Below are 15929 nucleotides of genomic sequence, written 5' to 3' on the forward strand. Positions count from 1 at the left end.
GGCCCAGCTAGCCCTGCCCCATTATACCTGCAACCAATGCCAGGCCTGGAGGGGGGAGAAAGGGAGAGAGCTGGGCCCAGTTCAGGGCTGACTGGTGAAGAGGCGGAAGCGAGATGTCTCCCTACCTGAAAGGAAGGATCACTAGCCTGCAGGTCAAGGCAGCTCCCAGGGAGCACGTCCTGTCTCTCAGCCAAGGGAAACTGTGGAGGAGACCTTGGAGCCCCCGACAACTGAGGTAACTGGGTGACTGCAGCCCAGAGACATTGAAGGGTTTGGCTCCACCAAACTTCTAGCTGCCCTGGCTGAAGGAGCCTGGGACGGTGGCAGGACGCCACCCAAGATCCATGAGAGGGTGCCACGGGAGGCAAGCCAGCCCAGCAAATTGGACTGTAAGGGCCATGCCCCAAACTGAAGGCGCACTGGTAGGAAGTAGTCCAGGGCAGTAGATTTAGACCCCTGGCTCAGAGTGCCCTCTGTTCAGGGCTCAGCTCACACAGCGCCCTTGGCTGGGACATGGTGGAGTGGGAGGACCCGGGTCCTCCTACCCCCATTGCCTGAAAGACCAGAGCACCTTGAGCAGGGAAACAAGGGGCCGGAAGTCAGGCGCACCAAGCACGAGGCCTCCTGACCCTCCAGCCCCTCCAGCCCCTCCAGCCCCTCCAGTGGCAGTTCCAGGCACAGCTGGAGACAACAGGTCACGCGGGAGGCTGCTGTCCATGTGCCTCCGGACACATCACTGACAGCAAGGTGGAGACTCACTGCCTGCCTGGAATGGTGTTGCAGGTTACAAATTCCTCGTGATGTTGGCGGTGCATCGCCCATGATTCGCAGCTGTTGAATTAACCAACACTGCCCGCAAAAGGTGCCATTTCACTGCTCTGTTTCACTGGAATGTTTGTGCCATCACTGTATGTGAGGTTTTGCTATGTGTGCTACTGAAATATGTTGGGAGGTTAGGAACACCCACAGACAGCCTCTCAGGTATAACAATGGAGTAGCCAGACAGCATTAATGGCTCATCAACAACCATCAAAGAAGGTGATCAGGAACAGTCAACAGAGATTCACCAACGGCAAGTCATTCCTGACCAACCTGACTACTTTCTACGAAGAGGTGACTGGCTCTGTGGATGTGGGAAAGCGGTGGACGTGATATAACTTGACTTTAGCAAAGCCTTTGTTACGGTTTCTCACCGTATTCTTATCAGCAGATTAAATAAATATGGGTTGGTTGGATGAATGGACTATAAAATGGATAGAGAACTGGCTAGATCATAGGGCTCAACAAGTAGTGATCAATGGTTCCAAGTCTAGCTGGCAGCCGGTCACAAGTGGAGTGATCCAGGGGTCGGTCGTGGGGCCAGTTTTGTTCAACATCTTCATTAATGATCTGGAGGATGGGGTAGATTGCACCCTCAGCAAGTTTGCAGATGACACTTTGCTGGGGGAGTGGTAAATACCCTGGAAGGTAGGGATAGGATACAGAGTGACCTAGACAAATTGGAGGATTGGGCCAAAAGAAATCTGATGATGTTCAACAAGGACAAGTGCAGAGTCCTGCACTTAGGACGGAAGAATCCCATGCACAGCTACAGACTGGGGACCGACAGGTTAGGCAGCAGTTCTGCAGAAAAGGTCATGGGGGTTACAGTGGATAAGAAGGTGGATATGAGTCAGCAGTGTACCCTGGTTGCCAAGAAGGCTAATAGCATATTGGGCTGCGTTAGTAGGAGCATTGCCAGCAGATCAAGGAAAGTGATTATTCCCCTCTATTCGGCATTGGTGAAGCCGCATTTGGAGTATTGTGTCCAGTTTTGGGCCCCCCACTACAAAAAGGATGTGGAGAAGTTGGAGCGAGTCCAGCGGAGGGCAACAAAAATGATTAGGGGGCTGGAGCACAAGACTTATAAGGTGAGGCTGAGGGAACTAGGCTTGTTTAGTCTGCAGAAGAGAAGAATGAGGGGGGATTTGATAGCAGCCTTTAACTACCTGAAGGGGGTTCCAGGGAGCATGGAGCTAGACTGTTCTCAATGGTAGTAGATGACAGAACAAGGACAATGGTCTCAAGTTGCAGTGGGAGAGGTCTAGGTTGGACATTAGGAAAATGTTTTTCACTAGGAGGGTGGTGAAGCACTGGAATGGGTTACCTAGGGAGGTGGTGGAATCTCCATCTTTAGAAGTTTTTAAGTTGAGGCTTCACAAAGCCCTCGCTGGGATGATTTAGCTGAGGTTAGTCCTGCTTTGAGCAGGGGATTGGACTAAATACTTCTTGAGGTCCCTTCCAACCCTCATCTTCTAGGATTCTATCAAGGAAAGAATCCACTATACAATGAAGACTTCAAAGAGAGAGCACAGTGGGGGCAGAGCAGACCCCAGCTCACAAGCATAGATTTTTCCAGCAAGCTGGAAGAAACTATAAAAGGGGGAAAGTGATGTCACCACTTGGCATCTCTCTCCCCACAGCTCAACACCTGAAAGAAACATCTGGAGGACAAACACTTTGAACTGGGGAAAGATGACCCCAGGCCAGAAGGCAATTCCAGTCTGTGTATTGAGGAACAGAATCCTGTTCATACCATCTGTCAGGGTGAGACAATGCGTGATTCAAATCTGGTTGAGTTTGGAGAACTCAGACTGCAAACTTATTTTTATTTCTTAAGTAACCAACTCTGATCTCTATAAGTAGCAAGCATAATCACTTAAATCTATCTTTCTGTAGTTAAGAAATCTGTTTTATATTTTATCTAAAACAGTGTGTTTTGGTTGAAGTGCTAGGGAAACCTCAGCTCAGTTTACAAAGGCTAGTGCTTGTCCTCTCCACATTGAGGGAGAGGTGGACTGAGCAATGAACTCACACTGGCCAGGCTTCTGACCAGTGCAAGATGGTACAGTTTTGGGATGCAAGGCTGGGAACTGGGGGGAATTGACTGGGGCCTCTCTCTTGTTGGTTCATGAGTGGCTGGGAGAAGCATTCATGGGTGTGTCCCTGCCTGTGGATGTCTGTATAAGTGAAGTACCGGCCAGAGGTTTATGGCTTGACACAGAATCATAGTGTGAGAGGGATAGGGTTGGTGGAACAAAAGGCTCAGTGGTCCCACAGGCCAGGTTGTACCCCAGGAACCCCATCGCATTCGTTGTCAAGTGTTATATTTCTGTAGACAGACAGACAGACACAGATGGAGCTGATAGACGCACAACAGTTTGCTGTGCTAGCTTTTATTGCTCTGGCTGCAAAGCTGAAATTAACCTGACAGTGAGGCTTTGGAGAGGGTAAAGTGAAACCCCCCTGAACATGTCAAGGGACAAGACACCACAAGAGCAGGGAGAAAAGTTTCCATCAAAACGTTTTCTTGGTGAAAGAGAAAATTTAGCAAATGGAACATTTTTTATTTTCATGGAAACACATTAAAAAACCCCAAACTGGCTCTTTTTGTTTTTGTTTTTAGCAACTAAGAAAATTTGCAGATTCCCCCCTAAAAAAAAAACCCTGAAATTTTTTTTTTTAAATGCAGAAAAAAATTATTTTGTCAGCAGTTTTGATTGTTGTTGTCTCTTTTTATTAACTTCACATTCTTTGCAGCGCTACATGAATCCTATCAATTTCGCTGTATTCATTCTGGAAGTCTGCAAAAAGAACAGCAGATTAAAACATGGTTAGTTGTCTTTCTTTTGAAAAACAAGCATCCATTTCCCTGTATTTTGTAGCAAGGAAAGCGTTCTAATCCTCCAGGCAAATGAAGGGAAACAAGGGTTGCCATTTTATGTATTTAAGTTCTTTGCAAGATCAGGGCCTTAATACCTCATAGACTCATACTTCAAGACCAGAAGGGATCATCATGATCATCTAGTCTGACTTCCTGCACATTGCAGGCTACAGAACCTCACTCACCTGCTGCTGTAGTAGGCCCAGAACCTCTGGCTGAGTTACTGAAGTCTTTAAATCTTGATCTAAAGCCTTCAAATTACAGAGAATCCACCAGTTACTCTAGTTCAAACCAGCGAGTGACCTGTGCCCCACGCTGCAGAGGAAGGCAAAAACCTCCAGAGTTTCTGCCAATCTGACCTGGGGGAAAATTCCTACCCGACCCCAAATACAGCGATCAGTTAGACCCTGAGCATGTGGGCAAGACCCACCAGCCAGACGCGTAGGAAAGAATTCTCTGTAGTGATTCAGAGCCCTCCCCATCTGGTGTCCCATCTCTGGCTGTTGCAGACATTTGCCAGTTACAGTCGTGGATGGGCCATGTGTCTTTGTAGACAACCTTCACTCTTATTAATCTGTGTACTCTTGAGTTAATCGTACTTAGCACTCACCTACAACTTTTCATCCATAGAGCTCAAAGTACTTTGGAAAGGTTGGTAAAGTGTCATTGTCATCATTTTACAGATGGGGAAACTGAGGCACAGAGCAATTAAGTGATTTACCCAAGGCCACAAAGAAGTATGCAGCAGAGCCAGCAATGGAACAGATGGCCTTGTGGTTAAGGCATTGCACTGGCACTCAGGAGATGTCAGTGTGATTCCCAGATCCGCTAGCATCCCTCTGAGCCCTTGAGCAAGTCACTTATCCCAACCCCACAGCCAGTGAAGTCAACAGAAAGCTCCCTGAGTATTTCGGCTGTATGTGTGGAGGTCGGGTAGGCCCTCAGAGTGCAAGGTTGCCATGTAGCCCTCCCTGCTCCATCTACAGCCCCTCCATGATGGTTGTATGGGGCATGTACTGGAGCCACTGAATCTGCATCAAATGCAGCCTCAGCCCTCACAGAGGGAGGCTGGAGTAGCCATGTTCCAAAGTTCATTCCCCAGCCCCACGGAGCCATCCAGCCCTTGCTGGGAGGACACACTGCATCCCCCACCCTGCAGCTCCATGTACTAAGGTGATGGAATTCTCCCCATACACACAGCCCAAATGTCTGCCCCTGTAGAGAAGCCAGCACATGGGCCAATGAGCCCCTAGTCAGATCATTTCATACCATCAAGGGGCAGAAGGGTTCTGATTCCGACTATACCCAGGAGAAGATTTCAGAGTGTTACCTGGCAGCCTCTCGCTGAGTTCTTCCCGGTGAGATAAGGCAAGTTTGAGCATAGTGGAAATGTCCTTCCGCAGATTCGTCATGATCGTGTCCTGCAGGAAACACATTGCCAAGCACATAAGCATGGAAGTGATCAACCAGCTTTGTGCTCCTGGGAGCTAGCTCAGAGAGGGGAGAGGGAGCCTGAGTCTGCGCCATCTGGAGCAGCACCAGCTGAACTCTCAATGACGTTCTAATCACAATCAACTACACCCGTGCAATCCCACCAACGGGTCATGCAGGTACCACTGAGGCCATCATGTGAAGGCTGTGCGGCTGCACAGGTGTAACGATGGGTCTTGGTTGCCTTGGAGAGCTTTTATTGCTGGTTATGACAGGCAGGAAGGAAAGAGCCCAACCTGATCCTCAGATTCCAAAGGGAATTACAGAGCTGGCAGGTGGCTTGTAAACAGAGCATGTTTCATCTGGAGTGACAGTACAAATGACACTAAGAATGTCATTTTTATAGTCACTTTTCAGAGAAGAACCATCTGTTAAGGTCTCAGCCAAGAAAGCCGAATATAGTGAATTGCATGAAACTGAATATATCTATACATATGTATAGTTAGATATGTATATCTACCTAAGAAAGGGGAAGTTGATAATAATTAATATAAATCAGAAGCTAGGAGTTGTAGAAAATGGATAAGGAAAGAAAAAGGATGCAAGGAGAAATCTATGGTCAGCAGGGATAAGGACAATAAGAAGGAGTTTTTAAAATATATTAGGAACAAAAAGAATCCTAACAATGATATTATTCATTATTATCTATTTTTAAATGGAGGTATGGTATTGGACCGTTACTAGATGGAAATGATAAAACTGTGAATATTAACACAAAAAAGGCAGTAATATTTCTGTTGTGTATTTGGTGGATAACACACAATATAGCATACAAGGATGAGAACACTCTTTCCAATCCACTAGTGTCTCAGGAGGATGTTAAACAGCAGCTTCTAAAGTCAGACATTTGTAAATCAGCAGGTCCAAATAACTTGCATCCAAGAATATTAAAAGAACTGGCTGAGAAGCTCACTGGACAATTAACATTGATTTTCAATAAGTCGTGGCACACTGGGGAAGTTCCAGAAGACTGGAAGAAAGCTAATGTTGTGCCAATATTAAAGAAGAGCATGAAACAGCTTCATTCTCTGGGGCAGCCAACCTGGTAATGATGGGTGTCTGTCTGTCTGACATTGATCCTGTGCAAGATAACGGAGTGGCTGACACAATCAATCCATAAACATCAGACAACTACAACCCATATTTGGTGGGGACCACATCCTAAAATAAAGTTTTCCCAATTCTCTCTTCTGGCTTCCAAACAACCCACAAACTTGCTAACCTCATAATCGGAAACAAATTCCCCACACATCAGGGTGAAGCAATAAACCCTGCCAGAACAACAGATGCAAAACCTGCAGACACGTCTCCATTGCTACAATGATCAGCACCCCCCACAATTCCTTTTTCAAGATCGATGGGTCCTACCCATGCCTATCACAACAGCGGTGTACCTGTTCCAGTGCATCAAATGCCCCAACAACAACCACATGGGTGACACCAGACAATCACTGCACCCTTGAATGAACTTGCACAGAAAAACGGTAAAAGCCAAAATCACCCAATCACTCCACATCTGCTCTCTTAGTCCTATTTCTCAAAGGAAACCTGCACAACACATTCAAAAGACGAGCCTGGAACCTTAAATACATAACTCTGTTAGACAGCAAAAATCACGGCTAGAGTAGAGACACTGGATTTATGCCTTATTACCACAATCTGTAACCTCCTTGGTTCTATGACCTACCCACTTCATTTAAAGTGGTCGACTGCCACATGTTAAACCCTTATGCTTAACCATCCTTCTCACTTCTGTTTAGCTGTGACACTCTGGTTACCTTTCCCAGCCCTGAAGAAGAGCTCTGTGAAGCTCGAAAACTTGGTCCAATAGAAGATTATCTCACCCACCTTGTCTATATCAGGGAATAACATTTACAGTGTCACCAGAACCGCTTGCATCTCACAGTTGCTTCTTGTAATATCTAGGCAGTAGCTAAGGTCAGTACAATCCACAGAGGCACCTACAGCCGGTTCAACAAGCCTTTACACTCACTGCAGACCCCATCAGATTGCAGGTGTGCAAATAGAGAGCAGCATCAAAATGCTTGCTGGCATCTTTCAGCATCCTGCAAAAAAATACTTGGATTCATCTACAAACAGATGTGCTCACAGTTACCAGGGGCACAAAGTTTTAAGGAGCTTGTGGAAAGTGTTGTTCATTCCACTGTACCAGGTGTTATAAAACGCTTGTTATTCTACACAAAGAAGGTACGAGTTGCTAGAACATTCGCCTGTTCTCAAGAAAATGGTGCAATCACTAGTCTTTCTCATGACAGCCTTTGGGTTCCAAGCAGCTCACTGCAGAGACACCATTTACGCCCTAATCACCTGTCGTCTCTTGTCTTGTACTTGGATCGTAAGCTCTCAGGGGCAGGGTCTGTCCTTTTGTTCTGTATTTATACAGTGGCCGGTGGGGCCTGGCCCAGGACCAGCGCTCCATAGCGTTAGGGTAACACAAATAATAAACATAATAACGATTCTGCAAACATGCATACACTGACCTTTAACCCATTTGTCGTTCCACTGGAGTCAATGGTCCTGTTCAGTTAGACAAATGTGTTTGCAAGATCAGGGCCTTAAGAGACACCTTGAAATTCAAGGTCACGTAGTTTCTGCTCTAGGTGGAAATTAAACATCCCATGGAGCAGGGAGTTTGCTCCAATATCTTTGGCCTAAATTCTGGCTGGGTAGCTCGCTCTGGGGCACTCCCTCTTTGGATACAGTGCTTTTCTCAGATAGCACCATCCAAACCCATAAATACAGCCCTACCGAGCAGGGGGAAGCGCTCCTCACCTTCAGTTCCTGGAGCTTCATCTTCATCTTCTCCTTTGCGCGCTCAAACATCCCCCCCTGCGTCTCTCTTTCAATGTTCTCCAAGAGAATATTTTGCATCTTTTGGCAGGATTGCCGCCCCTGGGTCTTAGCCGCATCTGTTGAAAGAAGGGAGCGGTCACAGTGCTGGACAAGACCAGGAAAGATTTGGCAGAAGAGATGCTGGGGGTGGGTTTAGATGAGAAAAATAATGGCAGCCAAGGGTAGTGTCAGCAGCACTCAAAGGCATGTCCGTCTGGCTCTTCCAGGGACAATGGCCGTCGTGCTGGAGGAAAGAGCCCGTCTGGCTGCCCCAGAGAATGAAGCTCTCTCATATTCCTCAATGTCAATGACCCCCCAACCCATGCCCACATATATCACAGCTCTGAGTGGGAGGGGCCCCACTGCCGCAGGGCGCTGCAGAGATGCCAGTGAAACACTGAGCAGGAATTTATTTGTGCCAGATCCCAACCCCTGTTCCCAGACTTTTCCCCATCCCACTCCTCTGCCAAGGTGTAGCATCCTGGTCCCTTCTTCCACTCCTCTTTAATCTTCCTGGAACTCCTCCAACCATCCAAAAGGATCCCAGTCTGATTCCCCACTGCCAGTCCTTCTAGCCAGAGCCAAACAAGGACCCACCCTGTCATACCTCCCACAATGACCATCGCCAAGCATCCATCCCATTTCATAGGTATGCCTCAGACCAGCCCCCATCACAGACACACTGAGACTCCCCACCCCGCTCCCCACTTTCCAGGTGAGTTTCCGGTTCTAGGGCAACTCTCAGTCCACAAACACTAAATGCAATTCACTGAGTTTCTCCCGCAGTATTTGGGCTGCAGATACTGCATCTATTGTTGACTTTCCCTGCATAAACCAAACTGGTTGTCGCTTACTTGACGCCCCAGTTCCTTATGAAGTCTCTTCTCGATAATTCTTTCCAGACATTTCATCATGTGACTCATTTACTGGATGGGTCAGTAATTGCTACATGCTTGCACATCCCCTTTATGCATGAAGACAGAGACCAATGTGCTCTTCCTTCGTCAGGCATTTTTCCAGTTTGGAGGATGAAATTAAAAAAGGTTTGTCATCCTCATCTCTCCTTCATGGCCTGATGCCAACATCACAAAACATAGGATCACCCAGTTGAAGGGTCCTACCTTTATAATAAGGCTGTAGGTCACTCTGGATGGACAGTGGAAGGGACTGGTAGATATCCAACTTCTTCGTAAGGATCTCTCTTTCCAGCGTGCTCAGGATGATGTTTGTCTGCAAGAGTCAATTTAAAGCATTTGCCATGATCTTTCCAATCCCTTGTTTGTAAAAAACAATCTAAATAACTGGTTTGGAACATTGGAGCTGATCAGGGATCAGGGTTTGTGTGGACTGCTTATTGGTTAGACCCAGAATCAAGGTGGAATATGCAGGGTGGGATTTTTAAGTTTAGATACAAATTTAGATACAAATACAGAGTTTAGATACAAATATGTGAATTCAAACAGTCTGTGAGCTCCACAAACCTTTTCCCAGCTTAAAGACTACATAGCGCCTACTTTGAGACTACCAGTTGCTTTCCAATGGTGTAATGCTTTTGGGATTCTAGCCATGGTAATTCACAAGAGATCGGATCTTAAATATATCATCAGTCTAGCTACGGTGCTATGGTGGAACTGGTGCTGAGCGGAGTGTAACTGTCCCAGGCCTTGGACCAGGATCATTTTCAATCCATCCTATTTATTTCAAGCCTAACCAGGCTTCTCTGGGGTGCACAGAGATTTGATGTCTGATTATCTTACAGACTGGGGGCTTGATCCTTGGCCCTCCCATGGGACTTCTCTGGCACTGCAAGGCTGCTGGGAATTTCCCTGGCACATGGGAATCCCCGGCTGACATTGTTGGCTGTACACACAGCACTGTCCTGGCCAGCCCAGCACAGGAGGTATGTTAGAATGGGAGGAGGGGTTGTTGGAGCACCTTGCCTTGTGCTTTGGTCGTCCTTGGCAGTCAGAGTGGTCCCTAGGGGAGTCATTACTTCCAGTGTCGCTGAAGACCTTTAGGGTGCTCGAAGTTACACCAGGGCCAAACGAGCCCTGGAGTCAAGGTGGTTTCCCCACTTGCATCCTGCGCTAATATGCTCTGCTGCAGCTGAGAGTCTGGCCCTACATGGATGCCAGGTAATAAATGCTAAACACCGTGTGTGTTGCCTATAACGTACAGCTCTTCATGTCTTGTATCAGTGGGCCAGAAGGCAGAGTTCATCACAGAGCCAATCCTGCTCTCCCTGAGAGTCCCCTTCAGGCTTCACCCATTTTTATCCTTATTCCATAGTCCTCCTCGGCCCTGCCAGGCAGAGGGGCAGCATAGCCGGATGACTCACCCCAGATGAGCTGGCTGGCAGCACAGAGCACTCACTCTTAGCTTAACCTCAACTTACTTCCTCAATGAAGAACTTGAGCTTGCAGTTGTGATTGGCCACCGTGCTCCTCTTCCCAACATCACGGATTTTCTCCTGTACTGAAACTTTGAACATATCGAGGCAGGGTTTCAGCGAGGCTCTGGTACCCTTTTGGATCCTAGTTGGATAATAAAATATGAATCATTTTAAAAAAATAGACTCAATCCCCCATACTCAAAACAGCTGAGGGGGAGGTAGGAGGAGAGACAAAGGTGGCTTTAAGCCATCTGTATTTCCCCCCCAAATCCCAGGGCTGGCTAAGTGCCACACTGACCCTGGCATAAGCTAGAGCAGTCACAGAGCTGCTCTGAAATATGCTAACTGGACTGATCCCTGAAGAACTGTTCTATCAGCTCAGGATCACATGACTCCAGTGCACACAGGTGCCTATAACCTCTCAGCAACAGGCAGCTTGGATGGTCAGGCAGCCTAATACTTAGAGTGCCTGGTTCTCAACCCCCTGCTGGGTTGCATAGCCTCAGTCTTTAAGGCTGGGTGGGTAGGGGGACATGGGCCATGCAGATACAACATTCTCACTTGTTTGAGTTACGAGTCCTAAGCTGAGTGCCCCAGGGGTCAGTACTGGTACTGCTATTGTTCAACATATTCATTAATGATCTGGAGGAAGGGGTAGATTGCACCCTCAACAAGTTCGCAGACGACACTAAGTTGAGGGGAGTGGTTGACAAGCTGGAGGGTAGCGATAGGATACAGAGTGACCTAGACAAATTAGAGGATTGGTCCAAAAGAAATCTGATGAGGTTCAACATGGACAAGTGTAGAGTCCTGCACTTAGGACAGAAGAATCCCATGCACTGCTACAGACTGGGGACCAACTTATTAGGCTGCAGTTCAGCAGAAAAGAACCTGCGGGTTTCAGTGGACAAGAAGCTGGATATGAGTCAACATTGCACCCTTATTGCCAAGAAGGCTAATGACACATTGGGCTGCATTAGTAGGAGCATTGCCAGCAGAGCGAGGAAAGTGATTATTCCCCTCTCTTCAGCACTGGTGAGGCTGCGTTTGGAGTTGTGTCCAGTTTTGGGAGCTCCACTAAAGAAAGGATGTGGACAAATTGGAGAGAGTCCAGTGGAGGACAACAAAAATAATTAGAGGGCTGGAGCACAGGACTTATGAGGAGAGGCTAAGGGAACTGGGCTTGTTTAGTCTGCAGAAGAGAAGAATGAGGGGGGATTTGATAGCAGCCTTTAACTACCTGAAAGGGGGGTTCCAGGGAGGATGGAGCTAGGCTGTTCTCAGTGGTAGTAGATGACAGAACAAGGAGCAATGGTCTCTAGTTGCAGTGGGGGAGGTCTAGGTTGGACATTAGGAAAAAGTTTTTCACTAGGAGGGTGGTGAAGCACTGGAATGGGTTACCTAGGGAGGTGGTGGAATCTCCATCTTTAGAGGTTTTTAAGCTGAGGCTTGGAAAAGCCCTGGCTGGGATGATATAGCTGAGGTTAGTCCTGCTTTGAGCAGGGAGTTGGACTAGATGACCTCCTGAGTCCCTTCCAACTCTAATATTCTATGATTCTATGATAAATCGGGTTCTTGGCAGAGCTATGTCTTCCGGGCTTGAAAAGCCTCCACACAATCTTTGTTCCACTGGAATTTTGGGGGGCTGCCATTCTTGAGAAGATCAGTGAGAGGTGCCGTGATCGTTGAGAAACCCAGAATAAATTGGCAGTAGTACCCAGCCAGTCCTAAAAACTGGCTTTTTGTGTCCTTCACAAAGGTGTGGAGCAAGTCTAGAGGTCCTAGACCTTATTAACCAAGGGTCACACTGTGTCTTCATAAAGTGTACCCAAGGTAGGTTGTTTCATCCTTACCCAGGTGACATTTAGCAGGATTTGCAGTCAGGCCACGTTCCTGGAGAGATTGTAACATAGCCATCACATGTCTTAGGTGGTTCTGTCAGTTTTGACTGTAGATTATGACATCATCTAGGTATGCGGCAGCATATTGTCTATGGGGTTGGAGGATCTGGTCCATCAATCGCTGGAACATGGTTGGGGCCCCTTACAACTCGAAGGGCATTGTCCAGAATTGAAGAGCCCAAAGGGAGTAGAGAAAGCTGTCTTGTCCCTGGATTCTAGTGTGAGGAGGATCTGCCAATATCTCTCCATTAGATCCAGGGTGGTGATGTATTCTGCTTCCCCTAGCTGGTCAAGTAGTTCATCAACGTGAGGTATTGGGTACACATCAGATTTTGAGACTATGTGGACCTTTTGGAAGTCAATACAAAACTGGGTAATCCCAACAGGCATAGGGACCAAGACTATGGGGCTTTTCCAATTGCTGAATGATTCCTCATTTACTCCTATTTCTAGCATTGAGGGGAGTTCTAACTTCATGGTTTCCTTCAAGTTCTGGGGAAGGATTCGAGGATTTTTTCTGACTTTGAGCCCCGGTTCTGTCTAGATTTATTTGGCCTATGAAATCCAGTCAAGCCAATCCACAGCATTCTTATCAATGGTATTCAAGGCATGAAGACCTCCAGGAAGCTGAGCCATTTTGCATTTGTCAACAATATGCATCATCTGTCTGGATGTTATGGGTTATTAAATGGGTCTGTCCAGGTTGAATAGAAAACATGGAAGAGAAGGTGATGATCATCTGTTGAGCCTGGGCTCTCTGGTCTGGGGTGAGATTGTTTCCAATCTTGACCATCACTGGCTCTGAGGCCTCAGCAACCTGTGGGCCTAATTCAGGGTCAGGTGGGTTCGGGGGATATTAGGAGACTTCCCTGGGTTTTCCACAAGGCTTGAACAGGTTCACATGGTAGATTTGGTGTACCTTTTGTTTGTCAGGTTGTCAGATTTCATAGTTTACTGGCCCCACTCATCGCATCACCTCATAGGGCCCTTGCCAGCGGGCTAGGAGTTTTGATTCTGAGCTAGGTAATAACAGGAGAACCCAATCACCAGATGTAACTCCCGGAGGCGAGCGCTTTTATTATAAGCTGTTTCCTGTGTGCTGCAGGAGTGTAGGAGGTTCTCCCTGGTGAATCCGCTGCCCTGGGCTACTTCCTATCAGTCTGTTCAGTTTGGGCATGATGCCTCTAGTCCAATTTGCTGGGTGGTTTGTTTCCCGTAGGATGCACTGTTGGGTCCTGGGTGGCACCTTGCTGTGGTCCCAGGCTCCTTCAGGCGGGGCAGCGACAAGATGATGAGGGCGAGCCCCACAATGTCTCTGGGATTCGCTCAGTCAGTTACCTCCAGTGCTAGAGATTCTTTCGCAGTTTCTCTTGGCTGGGGAGCCAGTGCTGACTTCCAGGTGGCTGCCCTGCCTGGCAGGCTAGTGCTCCTTCCTTTCAGGCAGGGAGACAGCTAGCTCCTGCCTCTTTGCGAGTCAGCCCTGAACTGAGCCATGCTCTCTTCATTTCCTTAATGTGCCAGTATCCAAAGCCATTTAAACCCCAAAGGGGCACAAGGTGGCCTTTCTCTAAGTTACTTAGGCACAGTGCAATCAATGGAAGCACAACAGGCATGATCCTGCAGCTGAATGGCAGGTGGGAGCAGCCCCACTGAAAACAATTGGGGCTGCAAAATTCATCAAGGTGTTCCCTTATTCTCTTTTTAATCTGTCCTTAAACCCACCTCTGCTGGGACCTGCACATCACCCCTCTGGCCTGGGCTAGGTTAGTGGTGTTCAGACTTCTGCTTTTTGCTCAGCCTTGTTCATTTTTTTACTCTTTTTCCTATCCATTCCCACCATTTGTCTGACGCCCAGACTCTAGACAGGGCCTGTATTCTTAACATGTCCGCACAGTGCCTAGCACAGCGGGAGCCAGGATACTTCACTGGACTTCCAACGTTGTACCATAACAATGACAAGTGGTGTAAAATAGATGAGAATCAGGGCCAATATTCTTTTCTACAATCATAATAATGTGTGCCAGCTGGGGCTTGGGTGGTCAGGCCTAGCAGTCAGAGCAGTGGCAGTCGGAGGTCAGGATTCAGAGCCAAGGGTCAGAGCCTGGGTCTGAGTCCAAGAGCGAGCCAAGAGGCAGGACTATCACTACAGCTGTGGAGCTCATCTTGTTGCACAGACACAGACACTTCCTGGCACAAATTCCCGGACTTAAATAGAGCACCTGGACCAATCAGGGACCACAAGGAAAACTGTCGGTCTGGTCTTGCAAGGTGGTACTTCCTGTGGTGTTTATCTCCCCAGGATCTCTGTAATAACGCATGCGGCCCTACCACTGCTGCCATGTAGCGTTCTAGTTCCCACAGAACTTCACATCATGCTCCAGCTGCAATCGAGCTAGGGGAGCTGGTGGGGGACTCCACCAGACTGGGTTACCCAGGAGTGCCAGCGAACAGGGTTCTACAGGAACGTGGGGCCAGTGGGGAGCCCAGGCTGCCCTACCAAAGAAGGCTCAGCATCTCTGCAGCCTGCGTGGGGCACAGCTCCTCTCACCTGAATATGTTTGCAAACATGGGGTTGATTTTATCATAGATGGGCTGAGCGAGGGCACTGTTGAGGTCTATGCGGGCGAAGATCCGGGACGCATATACGCCATTGTTCTGGCATACAGCTTTCAGGGTCCTGTGGAAGCCTTGGTAGCCGGTGTCTTGCTGGATAATTGGAAACACAGTTGTAATGAAGTGGGTATGGGATACATCACTTACGATTTGTACTGCAGGAGAACCTGAGCCTAGGGCCCCATTGTGCTGTGATCTGTACAAACATATGTCTACACTGGATCTGGAAGGTGTAATTTCCAACTCAAGCAGACATATCCACACTAACTCTGACCTGTCCAAGATCCATGGTATGTACCTCAGGCAGCTAACTCCCCACCCCACCCGTGCTGCCTGTGACTTTCCCCTTTGCAATTGGGACTGGTATATTGCTGTGTCACTCCAATAACCTCACTCCTGGTGCCTATCTTGCACTTGCCATGCTGTGTGAACCCCCCCACTCCTGTGGCAGCGCATACCCAGCCATCTGCAAGCAAGCGGTCTCTGAGCTAGTGAATGAGTGTTTCTGGTCAGCCACTCATGGGATTATGAAGTGGTGTGACCCCCAGTCACCATCCCCACTCCCAGATGCAACCCAAGGAACTGACGTTTTACAGAGTTCAGTGCTGCCCACTGGACTCTGCAAGCTCATTGGTTAGTCAATTTATCAAAGAAATTGATATGCACCAGCTCTGTCACTCCAAACGAGCTCTTTACACACACTCGAACCACATGCGCTACGTTAGATAAAACAAAAAAATAAGTTTCTTAAGTAGAGAAAGATTTTAAATGATTATAAGCCAGAAGAATATAAATCAGATTTGATCTAGAAGAAGTAAAAGCAAATCACATTCTAAACTAAACTTAACACTTCAGGAGCCTTAAAGTCTTAGATAGTAAGGACTTTCCCCCACAGATCTCAAAACACTTTTCAAAAGTTAATAAGCAACAGGGAAGCAAAGGTGGAGACAGTTGCTGGCCAGAGAGTGAAAGCTGC

The 15929-nt window shown here is 47.7% G+C and overlaps 1 protein-coding gene across 4 annotated transcripts in view; it reads right to left on the reverse strand.

Moving 5' to 3' along the window:
* Nucleotides 1-3184: 3184 nt before the first annotated feature.
* The window catches only part of LOC137143947 (nuclear GTPase SLIP-GC-like), a 46998-nt gene continuing 34253 nt past the window's right edge, over nucleotides 3185-15929 (reverse strand). For all 4 annotated transcript variants that reach the window (XM_067534021.1, XM_067534024.1, XM_067534023.1 and 1 more), the window contains exons 14-19: nucleotides 14889-15046; nucleotides 10443-10581; nucleotides 9169-9277; nucleotides 7988-8124; nucleotides 5034-5124; nucleotides 3185-3623 (exon numbers count right to left, since the gene is read on the reverse strand). In XM_067534021.1, coding sequence (XP_067390122.1) covers nucleotides 3565-3623; nucleotides 5034-5124; nucleotides 7988-8124; nucleotides 9169-9277; nucleotides 10443-10581; nucleotides 14889-15046 — 693 coding nt within the window. In that variant the 3' untranslated portion in view covers nucleotides 3185-3564. The remainder of the gene's footprint in view (nucleotides 3624-5033; nucleotides 5125-7987; nucleotides 8125-9168; nucleotides 9278-10442; nucleotides 10582-14888; nucleotides 15047-15929) is intronic.

This window comes from Emydura macquarii, unplaced genomic scaffold (genome assembly GCF_026122565.2).
Source record: "Emydura macquarii macquarii isolate MOO-44397 ecotype Brisbane River unplaced genomic scaffold, CSIRO-AGI_Emac_v2 contig_3372, whole genome shotgun sequence".
NCBI classification, from domain to species: domain Eukaryota; kingdom Metazoa; phylum Chordata; order Testudines; family Chelidae; genus Emydura; species Emydura macquarii.